Genomic DNA, 15,366 nt, shown 5'->3' on the forward strand with positions numbered 1-15,366 from the left:
ATTTAAGGTCTGATTGCTTTGGGTCTCTCTCTCTCTCTCTCTAACACACACATTACCGCATCCAATGCTGTGCTCATGAATGTTGCTCTTACCGCCTACAATAATGGCAGGAAATTCACCTAAATTTGCTGCTTACATTCCGTCTAAAGTCAATTTCCTCCATCTGCAACCCAGGCCATGAAGCTCACTCCAGAGTCTGAACCATTTGCAATCGGAGAATGCACGGCTTAGTGGCTGCCAGTTCTCAGCAAATGAAACTCTGCAGCTCCAGCCGTGTACTGGACTTAGTTACTTTTCCTGCCTGATCTGCACAGCTCTGCTACATCTTCACGTGTGGCTGTAGGACACAGACTCGAAAAGAACCTCAAATCCCACGAGCGCTGCGAACATCCTGCTCTGCCTTCAATATTCTCAGCTTCATTCACGAGGGTTAGATTTCACAAATTCCCGCTCCGGATGTGGAGCTTTGTGTGTGGATATTGGGAAATTCGGCACGGAGCTCAGGGGGCCTCCACATTTTAATTTGGAAAAATAAACAAGGTCATTCCCTTACAAATCCTGAATCCATTTTACACTCACGATTGGGGGAAAAAGTCTATTTAAATTTGACTCCCATGGCTGCAGTTGTTTAAAAACTTTGCATAAAACCAGATCTACAAAGCAGGAGCATTACCTTCTTCACTCGTGTGGGTCTCGGTGCCAGCATCTAGATCGACCTCCTCCAATGTCCCGTGTTCACTGTAGGGGCTGTCGCTGTTGGAGAGGGTGAGAAAGAATGCAAGTTACTTCTGGAAACAGCCATGCAGTTCTGGAGGAAGAAACATACTCCTGATCACATGGCCTATTCCCCATTATTCAGTCATTTTTTGGTGGTTCGACCTCTAATGGAGGTGTTCAAGATGATTAAAGGGTTTGATAGGGTAGATAGAGAGAACAAGGGGACATAACCTTAAAATTAGGTTGGGACTCAGGTCGAAGTCAGGACAAGAAGGATTTTAAAGGAGAGGTGAGAGGGACAGAACTTGGTGAGGTGCTTGACGGAAGGAAGTGGCAGTGCCAGAGAGGTAGAGGTAGGGACCAAGATGCGACCTGGTGATAAGGGCCCTACCTCCCACATGGCAGTGGTGGAAAGTGTAGCCAGGAGGAGAGGCTTCAGTCAGGGGCGAAGTGTCGTCACCTGCGAGCCAAGTTTCAGTCCAAGCCAGGATGTCAATGCAATCGGTCACAATTAGGCCATGGACAGTAAGGGTAGTCTATGAGACCTGTGCTTGTCCCCATAACGCGAGGTAAGCTAATCAGCATAATTAGTTGCCAGAGCTCTGAGCATGTAGCGCATGATATGTTGGGAAAGTGCAGAGCGCACAGGGCCGGGAATTCGGGGACCAGCAGCTGTTCAAGGGCTGCTGACTGCTTTTAAGAGTGCCTCAGTTGTTTCCCGTCCCACACCACTCCATTCAACAACTGACCGTTGCAAGCCAAGAAAGGAGGACACAGGGCGGCTCTATTGGAAGGACAGGGCCAGACGGGTTCAATGCTTTCTCATTGGATCCTCCTGCGCTGCTCCTGTTTGTAACAGGTGCTGAGCACATGGAGGTCAAAGCATTCCAGCTGCATTACGGGGCTTAGGTGTCTTTTAAATCAATTCCAGGCCCTCACTAAGTCTTACATTCAGCAGACTCTAGAGTGGCAGAAGCACTCGGCACAACACTGTTCAGTAGCAAGCACACTGTAGGCCTCAGGCCTCTGCACAATAACACAGGGAGCTGTAGCCCAATGCCTTCAGTTCAATGGGCACCGGTTACTGCATTATCAGTCCCGAACTACTTTGAGAGTGCTGATGGGAGGATTCGCTTTCTCAACATGTTTGTAAACAGAAGCAGAATTTGCTCTGAAGTCCCCTATGTTTAGATCTCTCCATGGCCTCGCCCTTCACTGTCTCTGTAACCTCCTCCAGCCCTACGAGCCTCCCTGTTTCCCTGACTCTGGCCTATTGTGTAACCCCCTCCTCCCTATCAGCAGCTGCGCCTTCCTACTCCCTGGAAATCCCACCCTAAACCTCTCTTGCCTCTTCTCCTCCCTTAGGACCCCTCACTTTGACCAAACCGTTCGTTATCCCGCCTAAGCTCGCGTCCTTTGGCTTGGCATCCGTTTTCCTGCAGTGGTACAAGGACCTGACTTGCACTACTTGATACTCAAGATGCTGATTATGTGCCACAGGGTTAGAGAGAGACAGGAAAAGGATTAGGGAGCTTACCAATAGTCATCACTGGCCATGCACTTTTCATACACTGGTCCATCCAGGTCCTTTGAATCTGGGAAAATCATCTCATGATGGATGATGATGGTTTTAATTAACTCGTTCACGTGAGCCTGGCATGAGACTTGATCTTGCGTCTCGGGAACAGGCATCAGCGTCGGCCCAAAGCAGATCGCCAGGTTGTAAGGATCCATCATGTTCTCGTCGTTGTACTGAGACAAGCTGCCAAGAGACAAAGGCAATCAAGCAAAAGGTTATGAGCTCAGAACGAGCGACAGGACTTGGAAGAACGGCTTGCATCATTACAGCAAAAAACAACCACACACACAGCTGCCAACATAACAGGGCTGCTCGTCCAGCAAAAATTGTATGTTGGAGTTACAAGCTCGGAATCTTGGAGATGTAATCATTCCTATCCACGTGTTATGGAGGAGCCCGAGATTCAGAAAACCTATTCTATAAGGTTCAGAGCTTTTCTGTTTCCCCTTACATCAAGCTTTTTTTTTTTCACATCGTTCACCTGACGAAGGAGGAAGCCTCCGAAAGCTTGTGAATTTAAAATAAAATTGCTGGACTATAACTTGGTGTTGTAAAATTGTTTACAATTGTCAACCCCAGTCCATCACCGGCATCTCCACATCATCAAGCTTTGGCACATTGTTACGTGGGGCTGGCCACGAAGGTAAGTGGACCTGGTGAGGGAACGCTGGTTGGTTTGAGTTTTCAGACCTCACTCATGATGCCTGGTCCATATTTTACACGAGATACAACTAAAGCAGTTGTTCTGTATGCTTAAGATGGTCCATGATTTCAAAGTTTATTTTGCTAAGAACATGAGAAATAGGAGCAAAAGTCCCTCCGGCCCCTCGAGCCTGCTCTGCCATTCAACAAGATCTTGAGATTAAGACTGGATGCATAGAGGCAAAATCAGAGTCAAAGACATATCTACACTTGCTTGGAATCTTGGAGATGTAATCATTTCTACCCAGACGTCATGGGGAAGCCCAAGATTCAGAAAACCTATTCTACACGGTTCAGAGTTGTTCTGTTTCCCCTCACATCAAACAGTTGTTCTGTATGCTTAAGATGGTCCACGATTTCAACGTTTATTTTGTTAAGAATAAGACTGGATGCATAGAGGCAAAAGCAGAGTCAAAGACATAACTACACATCATTTAACTATCGCGTGACACAAAAAAAAACAAGGCCCCATGTATGCGAGATAAACACCAGTTGAAAGGAAACACTCGGAAACCATTTGGGAGCAGGTGATAGCAGCTGCTCATTATAGTCATGCATGGCTGTGTGTTCATTAAACCTCCAGATCACTGAAATGTGGTGAATCTCTCAAAATAAATGGAACAAAAACACTGACCATTTAAAAAAAAAATCTATGCTGCTCAATCGAGACGTACTGAAGACTGAATGCTTTGCATTTGCTCCGAGACTCTCCCCAAGAACAGTTATGTGAATGGAGAGGGGTTCTTGGGGAGATCAAAAGATTAAACTCTTAAGTTCCAATAGTAACAACGCTATGGCACTAGATTCCTTGTCAGGCGAACCTGGTTTCATTCAATCTTGACTGACCATATAGTTAAAAGGTGATCTGGTAGGGGGGGGTGGGGCAGTTACCCCAATCTTGGTTGGATCACCTGTGACACTTTCCTGTCCCGCTCATGAACAACTCCTGTTGGACTGATCAAGGAGCAGAATCGGCTGAACCATTCATAGAATTGTATAGTGCAGAAAGAGGCCATTCGGCCCATCGTGCCTGTGCCGGCTCTTTGAAAGAGCTATCCAATTAGTCCCAAACTTGTTGGGAGTGAAGAAAAAGGGTGGAACGACGTCAGATGTGCAGAGTACCACATTTTATAGACTGGTTTAGTGGAACTAATTGGCAAACAATCGCAAAAACATTTGATTAAATGTCGAACCACATGTCGGAAACTGATCGGGTTCAGTGCTCATTTTCCGGCCTCACGTTCCTGGCAGGAGCATCAACCCTTGGCAATGCAAATCGGAAATGTGGGGTAAATGCCGCATATGGCTTTTCCACCATTAATTTAAATGGAAAATCACGTTCAGCGTTCCCCCCCCCCAATTTATTCTATGCTCTGCTGGTGGAAGAGGCTCCCAGTTAGGACTGTGAGGTCAGGAAACTCCTCCCCTCCCCTCCCCCCTTCCTTCCAGAAAGACAACTTTATAGCCACTTTTCTAGGCCGGTCCATTTTAATCAGTGAACTATCATTTTCATTTACCAAAAAGCCTACTTAGGGAAATTGTTCTAGCTTTAATAGTCTTTTCCCCTGCGGTTCTCTTTCTCTACACGACCTCCATTAATAGCTGTATTAGCAGATAAAGTACCATGATACCGGCAGTTACTTGGATAATTAACCTTTCAGTAATTTTGCCATAAATTCAGAGACATTTGAATAAACAGAAGACATCGGGAGCAATACTCACTGGTTTAAAAAGGCAAAGAGGTATCTCATCACTATAATCACAGACCGAGGCAGGGTCAGGAGAATCTTGCGGAGGTGGAGAGCTCTCTCGTATAGACTTTCTATTCCTGGTAGACAAAACATAGGTGTATGATCACACTGAGCAGATACCGCTCCAACCCGTCCAAGCGAGGGACGTCATGGTTGAGGAGCATAACATTTTTCTATTTTTTGAATGCAGTGTCGACATGAAGAAATGAATTGTATTTATATAGCGCCTTTCACGAGCTCAGGATGTCCCAAAGCACTTCATAGTCAATTATGTACTTTCTGAAGTCTAGTCACTGTTGTAATGTAGTCGACTGCAGCCAATTTACACACAGTAAGGTCCCACAAACAGCAATGCGATAACAACCAGATCATCTGTTTTCAGTGATGTTGGTTGAGGGATAAATAATGGCCAAGACACTGGGGAGAACTCCCTTGCTCTTCTTCGAAATAGTGCTGTGGGATCTTTTAGGTCCACCTGAGGGGGCAAATGGGGCCTCGGTTTAGCGTCTCGTCCGAAAGACGGTGCCTCCGACAGCACTCGCTCAGTACTGCACTGGGAGTGTCAGCTGAGATTTTGTGCTCAAGTGTCTGGGATGGGACTTGAACCCACGACCTTCTGACTCACAGGCGAGAGTGCGACCACTGAGCCACGGCTGAAACATAGATAAGGAATAGCACGTGCTAGATGCAGGTCAAATTACCCTCTACACTGTGGAGACCGATGGAATCAACTTCGTATACTTAAAAATGGCATGTTACATTGGTAATGACCATTCATACACGATACAGCTGTGCCACTGGTTTTGATTGGTTGACCTTATACATAGAAACAGAGTGGTAGAGCTTCTTATTTCAAAGTTAATTTTTAAAAAGTTATTTTTAAACTTACATTTGTCTTACTGAACAATAGGCCACAAATTTTTCTAAACCATTAATAAAAATTGTTGGAAAGTTTAGAAATTGCTTCAGGAAATTGTCTGAACGAATTTTATCAGATTCTGTGCAATTCAAAACCAATCAAGTCTGATAAAAGGCATGATTTCACCTACAGGTTATTTTATGCACTTAAAAGTTTATGACAAGCGTTCGTTCGGTTTCTCCCTCTCTGTTAGCTCCTCCTTGATTTGCAAGGTGTGGCGGTTCGAACTGTGGACAACTCTACACACCTCATTAACCTGACTACTGTGCCAACTTCTGCAAAGGGGCAGTTACAAGGTCACAAGATAATTAGTGACGAAGGAGGCCATTTGGCCCATCTTAATTTATCCATCCAGAGAGATCCTAAAATCCCCCCACTGCAGTATCCAATTGTTTCTTAAACAATTCCAGGGTTTTGGCCTCCACTGCTCAATCTGAGAGTCCATTCAAAGTGTTGATCACTCTTTGTTTAAAGAAGAATTTCCTGATACCAGTCCTAAAATTACCCTTTACTACTTTGGACACTGCTCCTGCAATTTAATTTAAAATAATATTCCCGATTTATCTTTTCTACACCCGTGACTATCACCTCTCAGACACCTCCTTTCCAGGCTGAAAAGCCCACGTCTTTCCTTATAACTGAAACTTCCATACTGGGGATCTGCCTCGTGGCTCCTCACTCCACTGCCCCCAATGCTTAAATTTCTCCTTCGTTTCTTGGCGCGCAGAATTGGACACGGTATTAAAGGTGAGGTCTAACCAGAGAAATGTACCGTTTTATCACTACCTGCTCTGGCTTATAGTCTACAATTAGCTTTGGTAATTGCTGCTCTACATCGGTTGGACCTGTTTGGCACTAACACTCTCTTTCAGCTTCATCCTTAGCTTGTATTTCAACACTTTATTATAGAATCATACAAGAAAGAAGGAGGCCATTCAGCCCATCGTGCCTGTGCCGGCTCTTTGAAAGAGCTATCCAATTAGTCCCACTGCTTTGCTCTTTCCCCATAGCCCTGCAAATTTTTCCTTTTCAAGTATTTATCCAATTCCCTTTTGAAAGTTACTATTAAATCTGCTTCCACCGTCCATTATATTGTCTGATTTCCCTTTCTACGTGCTGTACTTTACACTTGTCCACATTACATTTCAAGCCAGGACCTGCGTAGCTTAGCGATTCCTTTTGGGTTTTCTCCCCCCGAATCTATTATGTATTCAATCCTGTACACGAGGCAGGTATTTCATTGAAGATTTTCAGGTGAACTTTGCTCCTATGGGAAAACCTACGATAGTACCTGTAACAGTACGGGTGGATGCGGTAAGGATGTTCCCAAGGATGGGTGAAACTAGAACTAAGGGGCATAATCTTAGAATAAGGGGCTGCTCTTTCAAAACTGAGATGAGGAGAAACTTCTTCACTCAGAGGGTAGTAGGTCTGTGGAATTTGCTGCCCCAGGAAGCTGTGAAAGCTACATCATTAAATAAATTTAAAAACAGAAATAGACAGTTTCCTAGAAGTAAAGGGAATTAGGGGTTACGGGGAGCTGGCAGGAAATTGGACATGAAGCTGAGTTCGGATCGGTCAAGGCCCTGTGGGTGGCGGAGCGGGCCCAGGGGCTGAGTGGCCGGGTCCTGCTCCTGCTTCTTGTGTTCTTTAGATTTGAGGTTAGGATCAGATCAGCCACAATCTTATTGAATGGCGGAGCGGGCTCGAGGGGCCGATTGGCCTACTCCTGCTCCTATTTCTTATGTTCTTAGTACTTGCTTGTAGTGCCTGTTGGTGGTGCTATGATAGGAATTTTCAATGTTAAGGGTGTCACACCTTGCTCGTCACAGATTCACCCAGCCTGGTGTCAGACCCAGTAGCTGCCATTTGAAGATATATATGGGGTCAGTTTGTCGAACTGTGCTTAAGTCTGTTGGTTTTGTGGAAAGATTCTTAGTTGTTTTTTTTGTGATCCTTATTTTTAAACTAATAAGAACTGACAAGTTCTTCCCTCCATTTGTGTGGTTGCAATGTTCTTTGAAAAGTTTTTGTATGTAGAAATTTAATATATTTTTCTTTGAGGATAAAAAATTATTAAAAAGAAATATTTATTTAAAAAACATTATCCTGTTTTCTTTAGATCTGAGCTGTACGGGAAATTTTTATGGAGCTGAGCTCAGTTAGCTGGATGAAGGAAAAGATAATTTTAGTATCGAGGACATAAATATTTTAATTTGTGCCTGTTTATGATGTCTGGAGAGAGTTTAGCACCCGTTTTTTGAGGTTACTTTCGTGGATTTTGCCCTGAATTTCAAATTTTGTCTTCTAAGGGGAGAAATTTCACGGGCCTGCTGCCAGATTCACTGTATTGACCTCCTGGACTAGTTTCAATCGCCCAAGAGGGTTGGAGAGGAACTTTCCAGATGCTTTTTATCCCCCTCTTAATTGGCCTTGGGTCTTGATCTGGATTTTCTTTTTTTTTGGCCTCTCCTGGGAGATTCCATGGCAGTTGGTAAGCAGGGGGGTGTCTAATCACGATGCTTCAGGCATCACAGCCGTGTGGGGACAGGCTTGATGGACCAGATGGTCTTTTCCTGCCCGTCTTTTCCGTACGTTCGTGGTGCCAGCATGCGGTGAGCATTGGAACACTAGACGGCTCGGAGGGCGTGCCAGTACAGGAAGCTACAGGTTTCCCTTCCATTTGATTAGTGGAACAATCCAATGTGCCTCGACCCATGCTCAGGAAAATCTCTCCTATATAAAAGAAAAATTGTGCTTGGTGACCAAGACTCAATTTAATGGGTTTCTGAGGGGGTAGAATTCATTTCTGCAGTTTTATTTTGTCTTGTGGGGTGTTGATGGGGCGGGTGGGCTGTTGCTGGGCAGATTCCATTGTGTTTGTGCCACCGTTTTGTGTCTTCTTCCTGCTGCTCCGCTACCCTCCCCCACCATTGTAAACATGTAACGTGCTGCACCCTGGCCGACAGTGCAGCCCCCGTTTTCCAGCTGATTTGGATTGCCCTCGCCAGCTACCATTCCTATCTATCCAGTCGTAGCCAGAGAATCTCCTGCAATGTACAACAACTGCCGCTCCCTCTCTATCTCTGCAACCCCCTCCAGCCCTACAAGATCTCTGCGCTCCTCCAATTCTGGCCTCTTGCGCATCCCCGATTTTCAGCGTTCCACCAATGGCTGCTGTGTCTTCAGCTGCCGAGGCCCTAATCTTTGGAATTCCCTCCCTAAACCTCTCTCTCCTCCTTTAAGTCGCTCCTTAACACCTTACACCTCTTTGACCAAGCTTTTGGTTACCTGTCCTAATGTCTCTTTATGTGGCTCGGTGTCAAATCTTGCCTGATTACGCTCCTGTGAAGCACCTTGGGACATTTTACTACGTTAAAGGTGCTTTATAAATGCAAGTTGTTGTTGTTGATGCCTCTTGGCAGCAAAATCTCCCCAAAGACTGGTCTGGGCTCCGAAAAGCCGCAGCCTCGCACTCCACACACACACAGTTCAAATGGAACGCAGTGTATCAAAGCGAGAAACATTCAATTCAGCTCCAACTTTCTCTCTATTTGCTGGCTGTTACCGGACAGGCAAACATTTAGTACATGAGACAGGCAGGAGAAACATGAATCAGGAAGAGCTGCTGATAACAGGCCGAGGAGGGGCAATGGAAACAATAAATGTGAGGGAGCATGCCACCATCCAAGCACTGAGCGAGAGTGGGAGAACCAGGTGTTGATTCCCATTGTCTCCTCAAACTGAAACGATCAGACCCTCCCCCTGTTTCCCCCTGCTCTACCTTCTATATCTGCTTCCTCCATCCTTCTAAAGCAGTTCTACATTCCTCCTCCTCTCCCTTGCCTTTAATCCTGCTCCATCTTCTGTCCTCCCCCGGTGTCCAACCCCTCCTCAATGTTCAGCTCTGGCCCCGCTCTCCCACCTCGCTCAGAAAGAGACCACTGAGCCAAGTTGACTTGAACAAACAGTAATACAAAAGGTCTTGAATTGACATCCATATTTTGGACTTTGTGCTTAGGGGCAGAGTTTTGCCAATCTTGACCAGATCATTCTTGGAAGAAGAAACAGAAGAACATTTTCGGGGGGGGGGGGGGGGTGGGGGGGGGGGGTGGGTGGGGAAGGTGAGAAGCAGAAAGAGAAAACAGTAGCTGGCCGTCACTCTCGAGTTACACGTCATGACACTTTCTGATCAACTCACTGGTAGCAATTAAAAATATTAGTGGAAGTGGAGAGTTAAAATGGAGATGGGAAAAGGAGTGAATGGAAATGCATAGCTGGTTCGTGATAAGTTCAATTTTATGCCTGGTCAGAACAGCATCAGTGAAATTCTGCATATCCTTTTTTAAAATAATATATAATAAAAAAAAGAAATAACTGAAATGTATTTAGTTTATAGACAAAGTGGGAAAGCACTTGCTCAGGCTAATTGAGAAAGCACAACACGCGACTATTTCAAAAAAGCAGCACTTACTATAAATTCCTGCGAATTAACTTCTGTGGCTGGCTATGTTCAGAAAGGTCCATTCTACAAAAGTAGCCTCAAATATTTCTGACACCCACAGCTCATCACATGACAAGCAGGATCACATTACCAGCAATATATTAGTTACAGATGAAATCTGGCTGTCATTCTGTTTTGCCACAGTAAATATTTAACGGTAGCCATCTGTCTGAATCAGGCTTTTCATTGACATTAGTGCTGCAGCCAACTTGCTCTTCCAGTCGTGCACCAGCCCGAGTATACAAGGTTGGGATTCTCATCCTATGCCTAGTAACCTAATGCACCAAGCAAATTTGATATGATTTGACAGACAGGCCATTTATATTAGGAGGAATGAAAGAAAGTAGAACTACCTTTTCTATAGCGCCTTACATCCGAAGGACATCCCAAAGCGCTTTACAGCCAATGAAGTACTTTTGAAAATGTAGTCATTGAATAATACAGCAAAGGAGGAGGCCATTCGGACCATCATGCCTGTGCCAGCTCTTTGAAACAGCCATCCAATTAGCTCCACTCCCTTGCCCTTGCAATTCTTTCTCCTTCAAGTATTTACCCAATTCCCTTTTGAAAGTTATTACTGAATCTGCTTCCACCACCCTTTCAGGCAGCGCATTCCAGATCATAAACAACTCACTGCGTAAAAAACCTCTCATCTCACCTCTGGTTCTTTTGCCAATTACCTTAAATGCAATGTAGGGAAACTGTAAGATAAATCTTTTGGAGAATTTCTATTAGGTTGAGTGAGTGTCTCTCTCTCTCTTTGCATGCTTAAAAAAGGTAAAGCAGTTTGAAATTTGCTACATACAGCCAGAAAGCCTCACTTCGTTCAAGACCAATCTTCTCATGAGTTATGCTCATGTGCAGGTAATGTGGAGAAGAAATCAGATCTTAATATTTCTTCAGCTGTATTCAGGGAAGAGGCTATTCCTGCTCCGTCAAGGACAGGTCTTGCAGGCAACCAGGTGTGTAGGATGATTCAGCCTTGCTTTAGATTCCCCAACATGGAACTGAGTCACTAGTCACTATCAATATATTAAGCGAGACAAACTATCAGGATGACACAAGCAATTTGTAGACCAATCTGCTGTAACTCTTGCTCTTTCACAATTCCACTATTTACCGTTGGTCAGACACTTATGGGCTAAACACTTCAGTCTGGACATCTCAGTTGACCATAAGGACTGAACATAAAGATTTACATATCATGTACAGCACAGAAACAGGCCCTTTGGCCCAACTTGTCCGTGCCAGTGTTTATGCTCCACACGAGCCTCCTCCCACCGCTCTTCATCTAACTGTCAGCATAACCTCCTATTCCTTTCTCCCTCATGTGTTTATCTAGCTTCCACTTAAGTGCAACTCTGCTATTTGCCTCAACTACACCATGTGGTAGTGAATTCCACATTCTAACCACTCTCTGGGTAAAGAAGTTTCTCCTGAATTCCCTATTCGATTTATTAGCGACTATCTTATATTTATGGCCCCTAGTTTTGGTCTCCCCAATGTAAAAACATGTAAAACGTATTTAAGGCACTGCCAATTATGCAAGATCAGACTCATGCAATAACTGTTCCTGTTGCCCCTGGGATCCATGTGGGAAGATCTACAAGATGAGTGTGCAAACCACCCTCACGCAACTGTGCAAATTTTGGACTCCCAGCACACAAATATGTTCAAGGGGATGGGATCATCCACTTAGTGGCTCTATTTATGTAGTTTGTAGACCGAGGCAGCCAGGTCTGTATTATCTCTCGTAGAAATTAAATTTCTCACAATTTTCAGATTCGCAAACAAATCCTTAACTTCCTCCCCACTCTCCCCCATTTAACAATGCGTGAAACTGGAGGTCCTCCATGTCGGTATTGGTGTTCAGAGAGACTTGGGAGTCCTTGTACAAGAAACACAAAAGTTAGCATGCAGGTACAACAAACAATTAGGAATGCAAATAGCATGTTGGCCTTTATTGCAAGGGAGCTGGAGTACAAGAGAAAGGAAGTCTTACTACAATTGTACAGGGCTTTGGTGGGACCACACCTGTAGTACTGTGAACAGTTTTGGTCTCCTTATCTAAGGAAGAGTATACTTGCTTTAGAGGCGGTGCAACGAAGGTTCACTAGATTGATTCCTGGGATGAGAGGGTTGTCCTACAAGAAGAGATTGAGTAGAATGGGCCTATATTCTCTGGAGTTTAGAAGAATGAGAAGTGATCTCATTGAAATCTATAAGATTCTGAGGGGGCTTGACAGGGTAGATGCTGAGAGGTTATTTCCCCCTGGCTGGAGAGTCTAGAACCAGGGGGCATAGTTGCAGGATAAGGGTTCGGCCATTTAAGACTGAGATGAGGAGGAGTTTCTTCACTGAGTGTTGTGAATCTTTGGAATTCTCTACCCCAGAGGGCTGTGGATGCTAGGTCGTTGAGTATATTCAAAGCTGAGATAGATGGATTTTTGGACTCTAGGGGAAATCGAGGAATATGGGGATCGGGCGGGAAAGTGGAGTTGAGGTCGAAGATCAACCATGATCTGATTGAATGGCGGAGCAGGCTCGAAGGGCCGAATGGCCTACTCCTGCTCCAATTTCTTATGTTCTTATGTTCTCTAGCAACTGGAAAAAATCTGTGGCAAACAGTGAGTGGGAAACATAAATGGTTATGGCCAAAAACAAAACCAAAATTGAAATTCTGAGTACAGATGAAGATGGGAGGCATACAAACATATGAATTAAGAGTAGGAGAAGGCCATTCGGCCCCTCGAGCCTGCTCTGCCCTTTGATAAGATCACGGCTGATCCGATTGTGACCTCAACCCTACTTTCCCGTCTACCTACTATAAGCTTTGACTCCCTTGTTAAATCGGGAATCTATCTAACTCAGCCTTAAAGATATTCAATGACCCAGCCTCCACCGCATCTGTGCAATATGCTCCTGAAGCTAAACAGGGGCAGGAAGAAAAAATTAAGACTGTGATTTAAAGCGTTAAACAAAACATATTTCACTTGATATACACAGCGGTCTTCCAGCACAGCAGTCGGTGTTGGATCTGTGAAATGTAAACACTCTTGTTATATTTTATTTGAGAAGGTTCAAACTTGCTGTACTTGAAGGGAAAATATTTGTTGAGAGAAATAAATCAACTCTGAAAGCATATCACCCGTCTCCCGTACTGGGAGCATCTGAGTTTACTCCTCTATTTAAAATAAACAATAAAAGTCAAGGTGACGTTAGATATGAAACGGGAAGAATTTTACAAGCCAGTTGGACCCATTTAGCTAGAGTGTGTTTGAAACACACTCTTGTAAACCTCTTTTGCTTAGCAATTTATGAATTTGAACCGGTGCCTCTGGAATGCTTGATCGCTGTGCATCGGCTGTGTTTGAGGACGAGCACAGGAACACTAGTCTAGTGTGTATGTGTTGAGGTGGAGGTGGAGACCGAGATCTTCCTTTTGCATGTTTAATAGCAGCATTCAAGAAAAACACCCCAGGCTAGCACTATTTCTGCAATTTATGAATAATCAAAATCTATAACTGGTACTTGCTCGAGAACTGCCAGAAAGTTACAGAAAGCAGCATTTTAATACTAAAGCTTCTTGACTAGAAACTGCCAATTTTAAAAGTTGCACAAATCAACAAGGTCCCCAATTAATAACTAATACAATCCTACTGTGGATGCTGTTGCTGTTCATTAAAGAGCTAGTAGGTACAATCAAGGATTACCGAGGGAAGGTTTCCCCTGTGCACTATATGCCTGTTACAAAATTGCAAACGCATTCATAAGAACCTAGCAACAGGAGGAGGCCATTCAGCCCCTCAAGCCTGTTCCACCATTCAGTTAGATCATGGCTGATCTGTACCTCAACTCCATTTACCCGTCTTTGCTCCACATCTTTTGATAAACTTACCCAACAAAAATCTATCGATCTCAGTCTTGAAAATTATGACTGACTCATCTTTTTGGAGGGGGCAGGGCAGTGGGCGAGTTCCAGATGTCCACTCCTCTGTGAAAAAGTGCTTCCTGAATTCCCTCCTAAATGGCCAAGCCCTAATTTTAAGATTATGCCCCGTTGTTCTGAATTGCCCACTAGGAAATAGTTTCTCAGTATGTACCTTATAATTTTACAAGTTATCATTTTAAACACCGCCCCGCCCCACCATTTGTTGTCCAACACGTCAAGCCTTGTGGCAATCGGTCAATCCTCGTGGCAACTGATTGATGATGGCGGCTACAATACCGAACGCTCGACTCTCCAGAAACTGCTCTATCTGTCGCGTTGTTTTTGCCGGTTAGAGTGCGCATGTGTCAGGGCTGCATTGCATCCAGGGCACGGTGCGGCCCTACTGGTTGTTGTGAGTTCAGCCAGAGCGATTTTTCCTCCCAGATGGCTCGCAACAGTGCTCGAGAGATTAAGTATGTATTGTACAAAAAAATGATGCCTAATTTATGTACATTATAGGATACAGTAGCGTAATGGTTATATTACTAGACTAGTAATCAAGAGGCTTGGCATGCCATGGACCATGGCAGTTTTAAGAATTTTATTCAGTTTTTCAAAAAAAAAATGGAAATAAAAAGCACGAAGCTACTGGATTGATGTAAAACCCCAACTGGATCACTAATGTCCTTTAGGGAAGGAAATCTGTCACCCTTACCCAGTCTGGCCTATACGTGACTCCAGTCCCACACTAACATGGTTGACTCTTAACTGCCCTTTGACATGGCCTAGCAATTCACTCAATTGTATTAAAATGCTTCGGACCCACCACCTTCTCAGGGTCAGGCAATAAATGCCAACCTTGCCAGCAGCACCCACCTCCCAAGAATGAATTTTTAAAAATTATTTATAAAAATAGAATAGGGTAATACTTTCTCCACTAACATATCAAGTATATATCCAATTCTCTTGAAAGTTACTGAATCTGCTTCCACCACCCTTTCAGGCAGTACATTCCAGATTGTAACAACTCGCTGGGTAAGAAATTCTCCTCATCTCCTCTCTGGTTCTTTGCCCATTATCTTAAATCGGAGTCCTCTGGTTACCGACCCATCCGCCAGTGGGAACGGTTTCTCCTGATTTACTCTACGGAAACCCCTCATCATTTTGAGCACCTCTATTAAGTCTCCCCTTAACCTTCTCTGCTCCAAGGAGAACAATCACAGCTTTTCAAGTCTCTCCACATAACTGAAGCCCCTTATCCCT

At 44.4% G+C, this 15,366-nt stretch overlaps 1 protein-coding gene across 3 annotated transcripts in view; it reads right to left on the reverse strand.

Moving 5' to 3' along the window:
• LOC137334583 (SLIT-ROBO Rho GTPase-activating protein 1) overlaps nucleotides 1-15,366 on the reverse strand; it is a 200,841-nt gene that overhangs the window by 20,640 nt on the left and 164,835 nt on the right. For all 3 annotated transcript variants that reach the window (XM_067999367.1, XM_067999366.1, XM_067999365.1), the window contains exons 16-18: nucleotides 4,721-4,826; nucleotides 2,255-2,479; nucleotides 674-753 (exon numbers count right to left, since the gene is read on the reverse strand). In XM_067999367.1, the coding sequence (XP_067855468.1) occupies nucleotides 674-753; nucleotides 2,255-2,479; nucleotides 4,721-4,826 (411 nt within the window). The remainder of the gene's footprint in view (nucleotides 1-673; nucleotides 754-2,254; nucleotides 2,480-4,720; nucleotides 4,827-15,366) is intronic.

Source organism: Heptranchias perlo, chromosome 18 (assembly GCF_035084215.1).
Source record: "Heptranchias perlo isolate sHepPer1 chromosome 18, sHepPer1.hap1, whole genome shotgun sequence".
In the NCBI taxonomy this organism is placed as follows: Eukaryota; Metazoa; Chordata; class Chondrichthyes; order Hexanchiformes; family Hexanchidae; genus Heptranchias; species Heptranchias perlo.